Source organism: Rutilus rutilus (genome assembly GCF_951802725.1).
Source record: "Rutilus rutilus genome assembly, chromosome: 22".
Taxonomy (NCBI): domain Eukaryota; kingdom Metazoa; phylum Chordata; class Actinopteri; order Cypriniformes; family Leuciscidae; genus Rutilus; species Rutilus rutilus.
This window is the reverse complement of record NC_140227.1, coordinates 22,747,531-22,768,734: the sequence shown is the minus strand read 5'-3', so window position 1 is coordinate 22,768,734 and position 21,204 is coordinate 22,747,531. Positions and strand designations below refer to the sequence as shown.

Below are 21,204 nucleotides of genomic sequence, written 5' to 3'. Positions count from 1 at the left end.
CAGGGAGAAGCAACGCTAAATGCAAATAATAAAATGTGACTAACCATTTAATCATACATGGGTAGCAAATTAAATAGGCTTACCAGCTTTTGAAAGGGAGATGAGAACGCTTCCTGTATCTTTAGTGCCATGTGCCCAATCAAACTCAACAGTATTTAGCTGCAAATGGTAGAAACTATCATCCTGGAAAACCATGAAAGAAATGTGATGCAAGGTAAAAGAAAATATGACTCAGATTACATTTAATACCATCTGAAATGAGGATAAACATGGTTTGCACTGACCACAATGTTTTCTGTACAGTGAATTATTGGCTCCCGAGAGCATAACCATTGAAATCCATTGAAAGTGACATTTAGAAACTAAACATTAAAAAAACAGTTGTTGATGAGATGTAGTTGGCATTATTATTATTATTATTATTATTATTTTATTCTATTTTATTTTATTTGAAGTTGAACTTCCATTTTACTTTATTTAAAAAGTTTTATCATTTATTTCAGAAATTCTACTATGTATAAAATATGATTAATATTGTATTTATTATATACAGTGTAGTTACTTTTAAAGGTAATTTTCTGAGGTTAATAGTTTAATATTCACTTCTAATTCCAAGCTATAATAGTACATAATACATTAATTTCATGGTGAGTCCCTCTTGAGTAACTTTGGGTTAAATGTCAATGGTGATACAGAAGGACTATATTTGTAACTGTTTAATTCCCAGATCTCTGAACCCAAAAACTTTGGCATACCCGTCCAATTCTTGACTGTTAGACCTGAAGAACCTTCCCACATATTTCTGAATAAGTTGCTTGATTTGTGCAAAGTTAGATAATGTGATTGCTTGTTGAAAAGTGCTCTTTAAGGCAGTTCATTGAATTAATCAGGAAGGTTTTTAATCAAATGCATACGTGGTTTTGTGTGATTATCTGTCATTACCTTTATTCTACTTCTATTAAAACTGTTGATAAACTGTTTGATGAAACCTAGTCTGACATCTCTATGTTGCAGTCAGACTCAAATGTATGAAGACCTCTACAAACACTGGCTGGTTAGTCTCAAGATGCAAAATGTGGCTCACCACTAAAGAGACACCTAAATAATCCATTATGAAAGTTATGAGTGTATGACTTCCCCTGTAAAAGAGACAGATTTGATCGGAGTCCCCTGAGTTTTGACTGAACCCAATAGATCTTAGTAACAGATGTCAGAGGAGGGTGAGAGGGTATGTAGACCCCTCCTTTCCCTGTCTCATAGGGCCACTAAATCCTTTAATTACCAGGCCAACGAGATGTGTCTACTGGGAACTCTCGGATAAATGTCCCTGTTCCTCAAATAAAGGGAAAAAAAGTATTTGCAGTTATTTTTTAAAGAGAGCAGTGTAATGGTGCTTCAGGCTATCATACTGCAAAAAGAACATGGCTGCTCTTATTAGGATCAGTGGTTTGATGGTGTGGCTTATGAGAGGATGGAATATTCACACACTTTTTCAAAGAGGGGAATGGGTTGGAAACATGATAGTGGAGTGATGAAACATTTATTGTATGCTTTTTTTTATAAAGAGCTTTTTCTTTTTTTTTCTGTGCAAAAATTACTGTTATATTACAAAGGACCAATCTCCCCATTTACTGTTGGTCAGTCAAGCAGGTAGCCCCGCCCTCAACTCACGTCTTTGGTTGAGCCACTGTTACTATGTGTGGCTGATTGGGATGTTCAAACAAATAGAGCAATGTTTTGTTGGTATTGCACAGTGTTTGCACTTTTCAGATAATTGATTACAAAGGGCTTACTTATTGTTGTCTGAGCATATTAAAGGGATATTTTAGCCAGAAATTAACATTTTTATCATCATGTGCTCACCTTCATGGCATTCCAAACCTGTAAGACTGTCTATCTTTTGTTGTATAAGACTGTGTTGGTTGATGTTATAATGCAATTACATTAACTGAGGACCCAAGCTTTCAATTATGAAGGTAAAAGAGTAGCAAAACTTGAGAGCGCGTAGATGTGAATTTGAGAACTTGTACAATAAATATTTGTACTTGTACGCGAACATTTACACTCACATTTCCAGTGTGAAAACCTGTAAAATAAAAATCTGAAGTCAAATGTTGAAATTTGCACTCGCAGACAAGTCACAAACCCGTATTCTGAATTTGAAGCTGCAGACAAGTAGTCACAGATGTGTAAAATGCCATTCATAGAAATACAATGACAGTCACAAACTTGTAATATATATATTTGCATTTAATCTTACATGCACATTCGCAGTACAACCTTAATTAGGCACTTGCAACTCCTCAAATTTGTCACTGCAATTTCAAATTTCGTGCCTTGACTTTTGCTACTCTTTTCGCGATATATTAGGTGCAAAACTAACTTGTGCACTTGAAACTCAGTGGCGGCGAGAGAGAAAGGGGGGCGGGAGCGGGGGTGTTCAAAGGAGCCGTTTTATTTGTTGGCGCCTAGCCGATGAAATGGGACTTCTATTGTACGCGATGATGTCACGAAACCCGCGTGCACTGAAACGCTAACGTGGCTTAATGCATTAGACCAGGGTTCCTCAAACTCGATCCTGAAGGGCCACTGTCCTGCACAGTTTGGCTCCAACCCTGATCAAACACACTTAGCTGTGAGTTTCTAGTGATCCTGAAGACATTGATTAGCTTGCTCAGGTGTGTTTGATCAGTGTTGGAGCTAAACTCTGCAGGACAGCGGCCCTCCAGGACCGTCTAACCCTGCATTAGACTGATATTAAAAGAAATAAATGATATTATCAAACTCAGTAAACACCATACTAATAATGCATACTACAGAAAAGCAGATGAGCACAGAATTTGATGAAAGAAAGTAGTGATGCACCGATACCATTTTTTCAGAATCGATCCGATCCAATACCAAAAATTCTGAGGATCGACCGATACCAGTGCGTTTTATTTTTTTTATTTTTTTTATTTTTTTATCAAGTATAATTTCTATAACTCTGTGTTGAACTGATAATCACTATTTTGTGTGTTAAACACAATCTACTTAATACAGACAACTTCATTATAAAGAAAAACAACAATCTGACATTAATGCTATTATAAACTAGATTAGTGGATAATTCAGCAGTCAAATTTAGTCTAGAAAAATAACGAGTGCACAATAATTGTATAAAATCTGAACATTCTGTAAAAAAAAAAAAAAAAGTTTAGTGGGGAACCAATTAGAGACAATAAGTGTAACACTACATCTGGTAAAACTTTGCACATTGCTCTTTGTATTGTTGCAAAATACATTCATGAAAAACAAGATAACAAAAATCAAAATATAGCCTACTATAATTTTTTTTTTAAATACATTTCTTAAATGTATAGCACAGCTGTTCAATGAGGTAGCAGCATATGATAGATAGGACAGAACAAGAACAGCTATTAATAATCTTTCATTGCGTCACTGTATTCTGATATGAAAGGCTCCAATACAGTGCGGCACAAAGCGCTAATGCGCATCCCGAGCGAAGAATGAAGCAACACGAGTCACAGTGCGCAGCGCATCGAGTCCGCATTGAAAAGTTTAAAGCACAAAGAAAATACATATTGACGCGTAGTGTATTATACAGTATCTATCTATGCAATAGTCTATTCAGCATTTTATTTTAACAGTTTTAAATTTTAGTTACTGTGCGCGTGAAGAACAAATAGTGCTCCAGTGTTGTGATCTAACAGACACCCGGTAGAAAGTAACATGATTAAGGTACAGCAATAAAGTCCAGCAAGATAAAGTTGTTTTATGCGAAACCATATACCTTTATCTACAGATCAAGTATAATAATAGTAACATTGAATCATCTTGGAGAGAGTTTCATCGTGTTAACAGTCGTAACCGAACGCGACGCGCTGTTTGAATGCTGAATGAAGAATGATTGACAGCCGCAGCTGAGGGAAACGTTTACGTGAGCTTGAATTTAATGACTTAAATATTCATTTCTATCTCACATTATACTATATAATGCCTTCAGAACACTTATAATATTGTGCACGAAAACGTATGGTACTTTATAATGTTTGTGTGCCTTTTGTGGGGCTTAACAATAACACTGAATAGTATACGCACAATATCGGATTTGGAACGGCCTCGTCTGACCGATACCCGATCCGGCAAAAATGGCAGTATCGGAGCCGATACCGATACTGAGTATCGGATCAGTGCATCCCTAAAAGAAAGCAAATTTGTGTTCAGCGCAAATAAACCTGCTGCCTGTGTTTTATTAATGTATAACAAATTGTGTGTTTTTTCATTTTTATAACTGTTGGTCCATTAAGTGTTTTCTTAAGTTTCTTAAGAGGAAAATGCGTAACGTTTTCATTCGCAAAATGCGTAACGTATCGTGTTTCCTGAGTTTGGTCTTTTAATACCATGCACTGTCTTAATTAAACGCGTTGCGTTCATATTCTGTGCTCATCTGCTTTTCTGTAGTATGCATTATTAGTATGGTGTTTATGGAGTATGATAATATAATTAATTTCTTTTAATATCAGTCTAATGCGTTAAGCCATGTTAGCGTTTCAGAGCGTCCCCAAGGACGCGGGTTTCGTGACATCATCGCATACAATAGAAGTCCCATTTCACTGGCTAGGCGCCAACCAATAAAACGGCTCCTTTTTGAACAAAAACTGTTTGTGATTTTGCTACAGCAAAATGTTTTTTTGTTTAGTTTTTTTTTTGTCTGTAGGATTATATAGCTCATTGGAAATAACAAGAGGATATTGGTTAGAAGTCTATTATTAAATGCTAGAGATTCAGAATATGCTGAAGTTTGTATTAATTTACTACAAGTATGCTGCTAGTACGGGCACACATTTATTTTCCTGGTGGTTCTTTGCAATGTTGGGACATATGCTGGCAAATGTAACCTTACCTGCCGACTTGCCAAATCACTTCCATTTGTTTTATTAATAAAATGAATATAGGAAGTATTGGAAGTAAATTCTTTATGGGTCATCATGAATACTTTGCTTTAAAAGTACCAAGTAGTCACACACACACAAAAACAGATGCATCGATAATCGTTACCCTCTGAATCGTAATTGAATCGAATCGTGAGGTGCCTAGAGATTCCCACCCCTAGCTGTGAGATCAAATTTGTCCATATGGCCCTTGTGCTATGTTTCAATTTATTTAAAGTCATAAGACAGATTATTGTGAAGAACAGACCAAACTGAAAATATTGCACATCCATGAGAGTTCACCAGAAAAGTAGTGATGTCTGTATCATGAATTAATTGTTGGTTGTTTCGGCTAAATTATTTGTTCATGAATTGGACCGATTCGCTTCTCGAGATCAACTCACAGACTAGAGGTGAAGATTAGTGGTCAGTGAATAACAGCTTAAATTTCGGTTTGTTTCTCACTCAACACTATCATGTAATTCCAGAAGATTTTTTTTTTTTTTGTGTGTGTGTGAAATATTCCTTCAAACTAAAATTGCCACAAATTTACACACTTTACATTACTTTTAACAGCTGCCAGACGGACATTCACAGAAACATGCCAGGACTGACTTTGGTTATGAGTTCTGTTGTCATCATGTCCTCGTGTTCAGATTTGAGTTAGCAGTAACATTGTGCCATTCACATATAATAATTCATCTTAAGAGCCACCAAGGAATAACTATATCTGCCAACCAACCAACCAATCAATCAGATTTATTGAGAATTGTTTAAGGCTTAATCTCAGTGCCTGTGGCAGATTTAGGAGACTTGTGCAATGAAATGAAAAAGATTTACTTTAGGGTCAGTGAGGAGACCAGTGAACCAACTCTGGTGATTCTTATTTTATATACATCACAACAAAACCTATAGGTTTATAGTGACCTTCCTAGTGTGTTTCTCTTTTGGAGCTTTGTTTACAGCAGGAATAAAATTGCAAGTGGTCACAACAGCAGTGATTATTTTCCAACTTGATCATCTGAGAATAAAAATGACTCATTCAATAAACATTCAATCTTGTTTGTTTTTTTTATATATAAATCAGCTTTTTCTTTGACTGTGGTGTTGAAACTTGATAAAATTTATGTTGAACTTACACCGACGGGAGACAAGTGTGACGAAGTTGACAAAATGGGCTCCTCTTTGAAAATGCCATGTGTTTTCTGTCTCAATTTAATGTAAATTAAATGAAAAATTGTACTAAAAAAAACAAAAACACTCAAGGACCTTGAGTTTAATCAAATTGAGTGTGAAAAAGCTGTAATTCCATCGCATCAAGCAACATTCCTAATCTGTATAAGGATTAAACAAGGTATTGTTGTGTGCCAAGCATACCAGCCATAGAATTTAATCGTTTCAAACATTCCATCAAGGATTATTCTAAAGTCTTGGCTTTTTAGATTTCCCTATTTACAACATCCAGAGCAGCTTTAATTTCTCTTATAAATTCCAACGCAAACTGTGGAGTTGAGATGAGTCTCATGATAAACTCCCAGACTGCCTTTGTAGTTTAAGAATTTGCCATAGTATTATTTATTGATAATATTGCATATATTTCTTCAGTGCCTTCTCCCATATGTTAAAAAGTGTAAAGCTAATTATTTCGGTACAATTAGTAGCCTTGTGTCTGTGATTATAACATGGATGTTTAAATACTGTACTTTCTTCCAGTTTAATGTGCAGATACAACTATATGTATGTATATGTAATATAAAGTGCACAGGCTTGTAGTGGTGGGGTTTTTCTGTGACACTTTCAGCAAGTTACAACATTATGCCATAGGGGTGTAACGATACATTGATATGGATCGATGCATCGATCAAACGTCTAATGTATCGATGCATCAATACCACACATAAAATATCAATATATGGTAGCCTACCTTTATTTTGACACACTCCACATCCTCACGTAACTTTTCTCCGCTGAAATAGACGCCTGACAAGATTGACTGAACCCTTTGTCACAAAAGCCAGTATTTTCCACTGTCAAGGCATCGCGAGTTCATGTTTTACAGCAGAAACGACAAGCCCTGAAAAGTCTGTTTTAGCGAATCAGTGCGCAGTATTCAGTTCAGGTGACAAGGCTGCTTGCTTGTCACTTTGAAAAGTCGCGCTAGCTGAGAGGAGTTTCGTCAAAGCTGACTAAAAGTGATCGAGGATGGATTTCAGCGAACTTGATGAACCCGTGATATCTTCTTCGTGGTGTAAAAGGAAAATAAAAGCTGAAAATCTTTCACGGAATCTTGCTAAAACAGCACGTTAGTGGTGAGGGAAAAGCTCTCTGTATTGCGTGTACGTTAATCACAACAACAAAGTTTGACAGGCGTCTATGTCAGCTGGAAGATTAACGTTACAAAGATTAACCAAGTGTTTTATTATGTATCATAGCAATTACTTGGCTTTGTTTAACTCTGAAACATGAAATGTGGAGTTATCTGCTTTTGCCAAAAAAAAACTAAAAAAACTTTCAATGACCTTTTGTTATTATTACTTAATCAAAACAACACAGCTGCAGTTTGATTGATATTCAAATGCACAATATATAAAAAACATGATAATATGAAAATGAACAAGAACGGAGTTATCTGTTTTTGCAAATGAACTCTTCTGTTATAGAATTCATTTGCAAAAACAGATAACTCTGTTCTTGTTCATTTTCAGATGTCATGTTTTTTTTGTTTTTTTTTTACTTGTAACAAATAACTTGTAAATGTCCCAATTGGGAGAGGGTGTGCAATTTTCAAAGAGTTTAATTAAACTTTCATGTTATATATTTTTGCATGTATTAGTGAGTTAATAAACGTAACTGGTTGTGTACACTTGGCACATAATATCTAAATATCGATTAATCGATCGATACAGCCCTGAATCGAATCGTAATCGTATCGTAGAATTATTTGAGGTATCTGCAAATATCGTATCGCACGCTGAGAGAATAGATATCGTATCGTGATTAACTGTCCGATTTACACCCCTATTATGCCAATAGATGACAGCAATTACTTATGAGTGAGTCAAAAACGCATATTAATTTAAGAACAAAGCAAGTTACTGTCTTCATGAGAGAGTGAATAAATAAATAAATGATTTAACCTATTCATTGAAAAACGCTGATTGTTTCACAAATGAAACTGGTTGAATTTGAAATTGCATACTACTCTTACTATATTTGCTATATATTTATATAGCAGAACTATTAAGAGTAGAATTCTAGTATGCTACTTAGCCATTGTCTTTGAGGGAGTCATTGAATCATTTGCTCAACTAATTTGTTCAAAAAGAGATCTATTCATGGAATTAAACACCACCTCACTTTGTTGCTTAGAGATGCATAATGGTTTCGTCATCATTGGAGCAAAAACAGACAAGTAATACGGCGTCTAAATTGTTGTTCCATATTAACTTGTTGAATAAAAGCAATGTCTCAATCGCAGTCCTAAAACTTCTTTAATCATGTACTAACATTCCATCAATGCATTATTGAATGTGTTTGTCTTTACTGTTACTTTAGCATTAGAAATTACCAACAATTTATGAACTGAAACATGTGAATATTGACTGAAAGGAGACCTGCCATCACAGCAGGAGAGAATTTATCAGAATTAACTTGCACAGTAGGCTAAGCATATATCTAATCATTTTGCAATCAACCGTACTATCATTTTGGCATCAAATCTATGATTAATTGAGTGTTGATTATCAGGTAGAATTTAGTAAAAGGGTTAAGCAGAAATCTAGTCTGGCTTACTCAGATGATAAGGCCAATAGAATTTTTTGACTGGCATTGGTTTGTATCGGTATGCTTGGCTCATTTCGTGAAGCAGTTGTGAGAGCACATGGTTAATTAGCCTTGACTAGCCACTGCTATAAACAGACACCACGGGGTCTCATCCATCAAGACCACTGTGAGCATTTAACAAACAGAACATTTAACATTCTCTTTTATGGCTCTGGGACGCCATCAATTCAGAACCAGCGTTCTGCATCCTGGTTGTGCGTGCAGGTGTGCGTATTATAGTCCCCTCCGCAATATCAAGTGACAGCATATCATTCTCCAATTTAGGACAAGTCTCAGTTTCCCAGAGAGCTAATAGTGTTCGCTAAGGTTAATTTCCTGCCATACATCTGCCATCAATAAGCAATTAGGTGGTGAGGAAACAAAAGCTCTCAAACCTTCACACATTCTTCCATCCTTTTTCTTTTAATCAATTAATTTCAATTGCACATTTATTGGAGAATGGCACATGGATTTAGACTTAAAGTGACACTCTGAAAAAACTTTATTACCCTTGGCCTCCTGATATGCAATCTTTATTTCATCCTCTGCCTGCTTAGTATGCAAGGGTTATCGATCAAGTGATTCATAGCAGATGTCCTAAAGGGCTCTTCTTTAAAGGAATAGTTCACCCAAAATGAAACTACTGTCAAACATGTATGGCTTTCTCTCTTGTCTTTTTCTTCTTTTTTTCTTTTTCTTTTTTTTTCTTTTTGGAGCACAAAGTATACTTTTTTGAAGAATGCTAGTATGATCAATATGATGAAAGTGAACAATAACTGGCACTGTCGAGTTCCAAAATGACAAAAAAACGCCATAAAAGTATCATAAATGCTATATTCCAAGTATATTCCATACAATAGTTTTGCATAAGTAGCAAACCAAAAATGAATCATTATTTACTGAAAACCTCTCTGTGCCCATTCACAAATACGTGGAAAAAGTAGTTATGTCTGATTTGTAAAGTACTGGAGTCTGATCATTTTGATGAACCGGTTGATCCAGGTCACAAAAACATCTGAATGATTCATTAACGCATCAAAGTGATGTGGTTCTTGAGTTCAGGAAGGGAAAATTATCAGTAAATAAGAGCAAAATTGTCAGTCTATTTGTCCCTCAAACTATCATGGTTTCAGTCATGTAGACCACTTTAGTTTAGTTTTATAACACTTTTGCTTCCTTTTTGAAGCTTGAAAGCCAATTGCATGGAAAAAGCGACCTTTCTTTGTTTTGTGTTCTGTTTGGTGAATAAATTATGATACAATTTTCATTTTTTGGGGGGTGAACTAACACTCTAATCCTCTGCTGATATCACATGCCTTTTGTCATCCTTTCAACATGCAAAAAATAAATAAAATAAAAACACTCAACACTGGTCCTAACTGAGCAGAAGCAACATCCAATTGTCTCAGCAGGGTGTGAAAGGGAATTTGCAGGAAGTGTTTTATGTGATAATGCAGCTGCCTGAATAGTCAATGCCCACCTACGCGTGTTGACAGGGGATCATTAATCGCTTGGTGCTTGTAAAAAAAAAAATGCAGATGTGATAAACCCCCACGCCCCTTTTCATCCCTGAACAGCTGATAAAGTCAGCTCATTCCGGCTGACAGGTTGGCTTAAATTAAGGCTATTCAAATGGAGAACTGGGAAGGGGTTTGTTTTCTAGCCTTCCAGCGTCATATCCTTTCTACGTTAAGTACCAGGAAGTCCGTCTTTGTCTTCCCCATGGATCCCCACAGGCGGTCAAGATATACGCTCCTGCTTTTCCGATGTCGTGACATGCTCGTATGGCTCCCCGGTGGAGCTTGGCAGGAGTTGGTTGATATTATATGCATAAAGCTTCGCACATCGTCTTAAACAACTCCGGTTTCTCACACACAGCCTTTATGACCGGTGCTTTTTATGTTTCAGATAGCTGCTGGAATGCCGAGCACTATAACAGCACCCCGAGGACCGTACATTTGCGGTTCTGCATCGTAGGTGGTTGTATCTCATTTCAATGCGATGGGTCAGAGTCTTCGCAGACTAAGAAACCCAGCTTTGAAACTCCCTGTGGCCCCACCACGATCCTCTCATCTTCCAGACTTCCGCTTCCTTCCTCTTTTGCCTTAAGAGTTTTCTGTACAACACTGCTTCTTTACTCTGAACTGGCCCATATGAGAAGTCGGGCTCCCATTGACAGAATAAAGCTACACTGACATGCTCCAAAACCCCCAACCATGCACAACCACATCTCCACTTGAAAGTGCATTAGATATACACAAGATTTCAGAATCTGTTTCAAAGACCAAAGAATGTTAAAGCTGGTATGGAGATTTAGCGTTCAAACACTTAATAGGGAATAACTATGCATGTCATTATGAAGGAAATGCAGCTCTGAAATGCAGTTCAGAATCATTTATACAAATGGAATTTACTGTATAATGTGGGATGTCACAGAATTTGGCAAATTTTAGATGAAGAAATCAAAAGTAGGGCTGTACAATTAATCAAAATGCAATATGGACTAGTGTCTTTGAATATTAAACCCCAATAAGACTGATATTTAAATCTGAAGCCTGCTTGTTCTATGTGTCTGTGTGAATTAACGTGGCAGTTTCGTCTACTGCACATACTTAATGCTTGTGTTGTTTTCAGTGCCTGCCGACTCACTATACGAGGACGCTCCATGAACTTTACTCTCCAGAGATCTCCAGAGCTGTTCTGAGAGTTCACTTCACAAGAATTTAATTTCAAATAAAAGTTTGGTTTAACTTGAATAAAACGGATTTCATAGGTCCTTAAAAATCTCTTTCTTTCTTTTTTTATTGTATAAGTTTCATGATTTCAGTAGATTATACATTATTTTGGATTACTAAATTTAGTTTAAAAAAAAACATTTAACAAAAAAAAAAGAGAACAGATTTCATAGGGCCCTGCAGAATGTTTATCAATATCTTTCTCTATCCTACAGCTCCACCCAACAACATCTCAGTGGTGGCAGAGAACACGCCAGCACCATTCAGCCGCTACCAGGCCCAGAACCTCACTCTGGTCTGCATTGCCAAAGGAGGCAAACCAGCTCCATCGGTGAGTCCCTGGCAATGTTATACACGAACACATGCTGTTTATAAATAGGCATAATTTACAGTTGAAAGATGTCCCTAAGACTTTTTTTGCCATGGTCGATTTTGTCCCAACCACTTCAAGTAGCTTACGGCAATAATGTGGAGGAGGCATATCCAGTTTTCGAACAGTTTCTGTCATGTATGTTCCAGTTCTGGCACTGAATTTTTTTACTGATTTTCACATTTTCAGTCACTGTTTCGCAGCTTGTTAAATATTCATAACCACAAACCAAAATGCTTGCAAATATGTCCCCACTTGTAATGTGTCAATAGGTCACAATTGTTTCTTGAGCCCTTGAATTGTTTAGCAAGATTAATTAGCAGTGTTTCCACTGTCAGGCCAAAAGTGAGCGTGCTAGTGCGTTTCCACTGTCACTTCCGGGGCTTAATCGGGCCTCATCGGCGCTCCCTAGGGGCCAACGGCCAGGGTTTTTTTGCCCGCCGAGTACCTTGGTCCAAAGCGAGCCAAGTGGTGCTTGAGGAGTGGCCATGAACAGAGGTGGAGTTTACCTGAGTCAGGAGTCGGTCAACACCTCTGCTCATTTCCCATGTTTTTATATCTGGCTGCCAGCTAACTTCAACATTTAAGACATTTAAAAAAAAAATCAGCTCAAAACTCACTTTTAGACACCAGCGAGTGTTTAAAAATAACCTCCATGCGATCCGATGGGGATTCTGATCACTGGATGAAGCAGAAATATATTTATATGCGATGCAAAAAGCTACTTATGCTAACTATTGCGATAATAAATTCACATACGTTTATGGAAAATATCAGAGACTGCTTGCAGAACGTAGACAAATCATATATGATTATAATCATGTATTTATTTAGTTTTATGTCTTATCTGTCTCTTCCCTGTGCCTTTGTTGACACTGGACTAATGCATCTGCATATGCCATAAAAAACATGCACTCTGCTTAACTCGTATAAATAAAAACTCCTGTAACAGTTTAGAGAGACGGGAGAGATCACTCAAACCTCATCAGATCACATAATTCATAGAAATGTTTAGTCTTTCTTTCTAAAGAAATGTGACGTTAATATATGATATTTTAGCAATATTTTTCTAAATGCGTAAGCCTTTAAAAAGCCTTAATGGAGTTAAGGCGCAAGCGAATAGGTATGTGTTCTCTTTTTATATGAAATGGTAAATACCAGTTTTCCTGACACAAATGAATAAATTACTGTCACTGTAACATTTTTTACTGTAAAATATTGGTCAAATATCGATGCTGGAATCTCAAGTCTTTAAGTAAAGACCAAGCGTTCGCTTCTGTCATGCTCATTTTGCGATCTGCTAGTTTGTGAAACTAGTTTTCAGTCAGCTGGTGAAACAGTGGAGTTGTGTGACGTTGTTCTATGGAGGTGTGTTAATGGCGGGTTTTAGGGCAATGCTGTGGGGCTACTGGCCTGACAGTGGAAACACAACTTGATTTTGGGCTCGGTGCTTGAGGTCCGAGGCTATTGGCCCCACCCGGCACGTTGTTAGCCCTGGCTCGCACTGCCCCGACAGTGGAAGTGGCTATTGTTCCTTCAAACCATTTTGACGTACCTAGCAATAACAGGTCTTTGTGCTATTGAATTGGTTGTTCAATTGACAATTTCAATCTCAATGTCATTGTTGACTTTATATGGACTCTTTTATCAAAACAGTAGAAGATAATTTGTGCATAAACCTAAGAGATAGTTTACCCAAAATTGTCATAATTGAATCGCCATCACGTTGTTCCAAATCTGGATGACTTTCTTTGTCCTGTGTAAGAGAACAATGTTTTGTCCATTCAATGAAGGTAAAACAACACATTACCCCTACTGGAAATGTATGATTTTTTTTTTTTTTTATATCTGCTTTTGTATTTCACAGAAGAAAGTCATACAGGTTTAAAACGACTCTTATTCAGTGTTTGTGCAGTGATTGTGTATAGGGTAGAGTGCAAAGACCCTGTAACTTTGAGTGTTTTCATTGAAGTCAGTGGTGTTTTTTACAGCTCACACACCTCAACCTTATGAATGTCATCCACACCAGCTCCGCTTGAGTTCAACCAGCAGTTTGTGAAAATCCCATGAGCCCATTAATCACGCTCTGTGGGCGCTCCGTAATGTATTCCGGAATCTATCTTACCCCCATCTTCAGCAATTAAGAGCCCAGCGTGATAGGCATGTGGTGTAAAAATGATTTCCACCTCCCTACCTGAAGAGTCACATTGCTGAGCACTAGGGCTGACCAGCTCTGGCCTTCATTAGCACAAAACCCATGAGTGCAAGTCCCAAGGAGGGTTCAACCCGCCGCTCCGCCTCTCATTACCAGCCAATCCACTGCCATTCATTCACACAAGACAGCCTGCGCTTCCTCATCAAACACCCAGGTAGACCCACTAATGCAGACAAGCGACATGAGCCAAGAAACAGCAGTTAAATTAGAGCTGAAAAGATCTTTGTCAAAGGTTCCTGGATGTCTGGGAGGCTGATGAGGCTCTTGCAATAATATTTTTCAAAGGAGTTTCAAATCTGGGCTGGTGGTTGAATGTGGCTTGATTTGTGTCATCCTCAATAGCGAATGAGCCGGTTCTTTTGGATGTGTGAAAGACAACTTATTCAGAGATATAAAGGTTGATTCTCACTTGCATGTGAATACATTTAGAAATAAATGTGTTTCTAAAACTTTTTGCTGTCAAAAAGATAAGTGATTTTTGTTTGTTCAGGTAAACAGTCTGTTAACCGCGATCTTCCTGATTCTCACATTATCATCAGTAATTTTGAATCTTTTTGAGATTATGGCAGGTGCACAGTCAAAATAAGGGACATAAATATAGAAAATGTTATAAATAAGGTAAAACTTTACAAAAAAGGTCACATTATTTCTAAATTGCATCAGACATTATTTTAGTGTGGTACTCTTTTCTTTTTATTATTAACTCTTTCCCCACCAGCATAAAAAAAAAAAAAAAAAACGCCAGTGTTTTTGATAATTTTCACAACATTTTTATTGCCCCCAGAATATTTTGTTGTATGAATATCTGAACATGCCTCTTTCTATATCAAAAGAAAGAAGATTTTTTTTATAAAACAAACAAACATCAATTTATTCTAGCTTTGTGCAATCTTTTTTTTAATCAACACTTGTGGGAGAAAAATGCATTTTTTGTCAAAGACTACATCTGGATCAGTTTCAGAATGTTGATCAAAACATAGATAGTTGATCGAGTCCATCAACACCCCCAAAGCTTTACAGTCCTATAGCTTGTCCTGGGTCGACATTTAATTCGGTAACATTAGGCAGTTTTGATTTATATGCTGTTTAATGTTGATTATTGCATTATTTTAATGCAATTAAATGCGATTGCATTATATCGCTTGTTTCTGCCTCTTCTTCGCCTGTGTTTTGATCAGGATATTCAGTACTCTTTCAGAAGATGTGTAATAGTGCCCCCTACCTTATAACAGTGAAAACACGGAAAGCCGGAAATTTCTCACAAGTTGTCTCACAAGTGACAGAAATTTCCCCTAATGGCGGGGAAAGAGTTAATGTTGATAGCTATTTGGGCTCTGAAAATAAGATTATTTTTATTTATTTTGTAAGTATTTGTCCTCATCAAAACAAAAGCATTTTAAGGTTGTATCATACAGGATATAATGTAATTAACTTTATTAAGTAGGCCTTTACTCTGGTACCGTGTGGTAATTAATTATGTGGTTGAAAAATAGGGAAAGGGTGGAGCAGTTTCATGGATTTTGATAAGGCTCAATGGGACCAAAACTGGATGGGGAAAAAATCTTTTGCCAAATTAGATTACATCTCATGTGGATTTTTTTCCCTCTATTCTGTGTTCAAACCTTAGAAGCTCTGTAAAACAATGTTTTGAAATTAATTGTATTCAAGAAATAATTTGGTGTCTCTGGAACTGAAACGGCCCCATTAAGGGAGAACAATGATGTCAAAGTCCCCTTGTAATCGACTGTATACTGTTAAATTAATAAATTAATAAATAAAAAGGTCTCCGCTGACCTAGACGTAGATACAACTTTAAATTGTTCTTTCTTTTACCGTCTAGTTGTTTAGTTCTACATACAAAAAGCAATATTCTGATCTGGATCAATAGCAGAAAATGACAAAGACAAGTGATGAAAATGGCATGGAGTTAAAACAAATATATATATATTTTAAATCAGATAACCAAATATAAAACACAATCTTAACGCTTTTAAGAGAATCAGAAAGCTAACAATAGTCACTAAGCAAGTTTTAAATCCGAACCAAACTAATATTTATCTTGAATTGTAGGACGATTATTCACTTGTTTGCCTCTTGCTTTACTAAGTATACAAATAAAATGATGTTATTCTCAACAGATACAGCTGTGCTCCTGGGCCTCAGAATCAGACTGCATTTCTCTTCTGCAACTTCAAATGCCTTTCTCCTTTACTGTCTTATGATTCATCTCATTTGGGCTTTACTGGTGTCATTGCCCCATGGCTTTCTTCTAAATCATCCAAAACATTTTCTATTTTCTTTTTCATGCGTTTACTCTCCTTTTTTTAACAATCTTTACTAAGTCAAATCAATGCCATGGCTTTGCAGTTTAACACCCTCTTGAAATCAATTTAACAGCCACCGTGCATAGCTTGGGGTTCAAAACATTGTATCATTCCCACAGTGAGCTGAGCACCAGGCATGTTCATCATCTCTCTGCTTTTAGAACAGGCTGTCTTCATTTTGTCACCGTTCAGCTCTTTTCAAACTATTTTGTCTTTCATCAGGCAGACAGAATTCTTTTGACAGATTTGGATGTTGAATTTAAAGACATAGTGCATCCAAAAATGAAATGAGACCCTAAGCTGTTAAGTTTCACAAAGGAAAAAAAATAAATTGTTCTCAGCTCAGTGAATAACTTACATTTTAGAATTTTCCTCACAAAGCTGTGTGACTTTTTTGTTTGTTTTTGCTTTGCTTTGATAAAATAGCAGTCCATTTTTGAGCAACAAAAAGGTAAGAATGACAAAATGTTCATTTTGCATTTACCTTTATGCACTAAGTATTTTTTTTCTCTCTTTCACTGGCCAAGGTGGTACTGGACTTTATTACACCTGTAGGATCACACGTTTTTGGTTACATTAGGGCAGTTACATTAAATGTACATCATGCAACTTTTGGCCCTCTAGCAGTTAAAAAACAAAACTGCATGCATTTGGCAGAGGAACATTGTTTTGGTTGTGCTTCAGTTGCATATGTAAAGTTAGTAAAAATATTGGTATTCTTTATAAGGTTAAACACATATTGGATGAAGCTTCATTACAGCTTCTATATTTAACCTTAATTGTTCCATATTTAACATATTGCATCGAAGTGTGGGGTAATGCATGCACCAGTTATACAGAAAGGCTGTTCTTATTGCAGAAGAAAGCGATAAGAATTGTGACTTACAAAGGTTTACGAGACCACACAAATAAACTGTTTATAAAATTGCAGACCTTGAAATTTAAAGAGTTGGTCAAATTTAAAATACTACAAATTATGTGGAGAGTGAAAAATAATTTGGTGCCAATACATATTCAAAACAAATTCATGCTAATTACTGACAGTAATAATAGAAGAAAAGGCTATTTTTGTGTACCATATTCACGCACCTCACAAAAACAAAAAGGGTTTCTTGTAATTGGGATCAATTTATGGAACTCTTTGGACATTGTGCAAAAATCATGTAACACGATTGTTCAGTTCAATAAAATGTATAAAAAAAAATTACTTAGAAAATACGAAGGTAGAGAAGTATAAGAACCAATGTTTGACAAATTTGAAATTAATTATTTAGATGTGAAGTAATATTGCACCTCGATAGAGGGAATAAAAATAAATAAACAAATAAATAAATAAAAAACGGCGAGCCATCTGTTTTGTGTCGGTTCAGATTATTGAAAAAAGGGGCATGAAATTATAAGACTAGGTCTTCCTCATGCTCCTATTCAGCATTGAATGTTATTATTTTGTTGATGTGATTATTATTGTGTCTGTAATAACATCATGACTGAATAAAGAACTTGAACTGAACTGAACTGAACTGAACTGAACTGAACTGATATGTATATGACCCTTCACAATAGATAGTGCTTTACAATCAACTCTGAGAGCTACATATGGCAATTTACCTGTTCAATAAAATAATAGCAATAAGAGTAATAAAAACGCCTCCATTTGCTTTTACAACAAATCCCTTAGTTCTCAAGCCAATGTTGATTCTCGTTTTATACAAGCTCTGTCGCACTTTCTTTTTGTCTGTATACTCTCCTCTTTTCTGCTCTTTTTAAAACAGGTGATTCCCCGGAGGTTCAAGATTTAGCTTGCTTAACTTTTCTCACTCGTTGTGACAGCTAACTTATGCCACTGCCACACCATGTAAAGCCCTAAAATACACCTATAATAGGCTTACCATAGTGAATCAGGGCAAGACAAAAAAATTAAAAAAGGATTGATGATGTATTGTCTCATTGTTTAAATGTTGTTAATTTTGAATAGTTAATTTATATCAAAATAAAAAGTTAACTGCTTTCTCTAGGCCAATGATTGACTCATGTGAATGTACACAAACTTATTTTTCAAAAGTATTCTTTGTTTTTTAAAGTGTAACATTTTAAGCATTTTGTTTGTCAAGGGTTGTTTCTTATCTTTAAATACCAGGAAGAGCAGCATTCAAAAACACTGCAGTCCATCAGCTGAGGCCAGGCTGGTGTGTCATCTGCACAATCTGATGCTGATTGAAAGAGGGCTAGATAATCATCCCCTATATTATCTGTCATTAAGTTCGCTCGGCTCTCACTCCCGCATTTTAACCACAGATGTAAAGCCATAATTTCTTTGACACTCCAGTGATTAAATATGACAATGTTAGGAAGTAGAAAAGGAGGCCAAAGGAACAGGCACTACTGTAAAGTCTCTAAATGAGTTTTCCACTCAAAATAGTGTGCTTGGCAATAGGCTGTAGGCAGGTGCTTTCATTAGTGTCCATTCATGGGCAAATGGCTCCGCTGGCGGTGTGAAGCATTGTGCTGTGGCGAGCACGCGGAATTACATCGCTGTTTGTTTGCTGCGCTCATTCAAATCCACAGAGGTGGGGGCGCACGCATGCATGTTTTGTGCGCTTCTATTGTGTGAAAAGTGTGCTGGAACACTGATGCATTCAAGACCTGAAACTAAGGGTTTTTTTTTTCTTTTGTAATGTGGTGGATCTAAAAACTGCCAAAAACACTTCAAGGGCAATGTACTACATGCTATTTTGGCTTATTTCAGCACTTACTGCGTTATTGTGCAATATATCCTGCTTGGATAGACTCATTGGCTGCTGTGTAATTACTCTCCTTACTAAGGCGTGAGACATGAGCGCCGCATTCATGCGGAAACTATTTATGGTTGTGTGGGAGTTAGACGTGTGACATCCCGACATCTCCCTAAAAGGGACTTCAGAAACTCTGCTTTTCCCCAGACAACAACCAATCAAAGACAGCCCATCAACAGTACATCAAACATGTCTGATATCTAATTTGTATTGATGGAAATGAGCATTGTGACTACGGCTGTAGATACAAGGCAATTATTGAAGGCACATTAGAGAGAAATTAATATAAGGACAATTGATTATCCCCTGTGAAAAGAAACAATGAGCTTTTTCCTGCTCGTGGTGTGATAAGACATTACCAGTAATAAGCAATGCTCTGCTGGAATGATTAATGGAGCTTACTGTAATGTACAGTAGTTATTATAACCAAGGTTATTATTATAACAGAAACTAAAACTAAAGCCATTAAAAAATATTATAATTAAAATAAACTTTAACTGAAAAATATATATATATTTTTAATAAAAAAAAACTTATTTTACTAATTTTATTTCAGCTAGTTGGCAAGGCAACATTTCAAACTAAAACTAAAACTGTAATATAAATTAATAAAAAATCTATAGCCTTTTTTATTATATATTATACCATGAGATGTGTTTAAGCATTTTTTTAACAAAACTTGCACATGTTGACTGTGGGAATCACATTTTGGTAACCATCTACAATAAGGTTTCATTTGTTAACAGTAGTTATAATATGTTATATATATAACATAAACTATGTGTGTGTGTGTGTGTGTATATATATATACATATATATATATATATATATATGTATATATATGTATATATATGTATATATATGTATATATATATATATATATATATATATATATATATATATATATATGTATATGTGTATATGTATATGTATATATGTGTGTGTGTGTGTGTGTGTGTGTGTGTGTGTGTGTTACATATACATATACATTGAAGTAAAATAATTGAAAGTTGGGGGGAAATCACATTATGAAATAAATGTTTTTCTGTCATTATGAAATAAATATATACTGTACCTGACACATGGCTGTATTACTATATTACATAGTTTGTTATACACATAACATATTATAACTACTGAACTGCAGACACACACAATTTTTGCAACCTCCCTTTTCCAAGATAACAGCTCTGAGTCTTCTCCTATAATGCCTGATGAGTTTGGAGAACACCTGACAAGAGATCAGAGACCATTCCTCCATACAGAATCTCTCCAGATCCTTCAGATTCCCAGATCCATGTTGGCACTACTTCTCTCCAGTTCAGCCCACTCATTTTCTATAGGGTTTAGGTCTGGGGACTGGGATGGCCATTGCAGATGCTTGGTTTTGTGCTCAGTGACCCATTTTTAATTGTTTAAATGTTTGTTTTTGGATCACTGTCCTGTTGGAAGATCCAAACATGGCCCGTTATAAGATTTCTAGCACAGGATTTTTTTTATCTGTTGGTATTTGATCGAATCCATGATGCCATGTATCTGAACAAGATGTCCAGGACCTCTGGCAGAAAATTAGGCCCACAGCATTAAAGATACAGCAGAGTATTTCATTTTACACATGGAGTACTTTTTTATCCCTGTATGAACCAAACCCATATTAAGTGTTTGCTGCCAAAAAGCTATTTTTTTTTGTTTCTGTGACACTGATCCAAAAACAAACATCAAAATCAAAACAAAAATGGGTCACTGAGCACAAAACCAAGCATCTGCATGGCCATCCCAGTCCCCAGATCTAAACCCTATAGAAAATGAGTGGGCTGAACTGGAGAGAAGTAGTGCCAACATGGATCTGGGAATCTGAAGGATCTGGAGAGATTCTGTATGGAGGAATATTCTCTGATCTCTTGTCAGGTGTTCTCCAAACTCATCAGGCATTATAGGAGAAGACTCAGAGTTATCTTGGAAAAAGGATGTTGCAAAAAGTATTTAATAAAACGGGGCAAATAATTGTTCCC

The 21,204-nt window shown here is 36.2% G+C and overlaps 1 protein-coding gene across 3 annotated transcripts in view; it reads left to right on the top strand.

Annotated features, from left to right (window-relative positions):
* Nucleotides 1-21,204, top strand: part of igsf21a (immunoglobin superfamily, member 21a) — a 247,616-nt gene that overhangs the window by 202,412 nt on the left and 24,000 nt on the right. For all 3 annotated transcript variants that reach the window (XM_084396183.1, XM_084396182.1, XM_084396181.1), the window contains exon 5: nt 11,707-11,822. In XM_084396183.1, the coding sequence (XP_084252309.1) occupies nt 11,707-11,822 (116 nt within the window). The remainder of the gene's footprint in view (nt 1-11,706; nt 11,823-21,204) is intronic.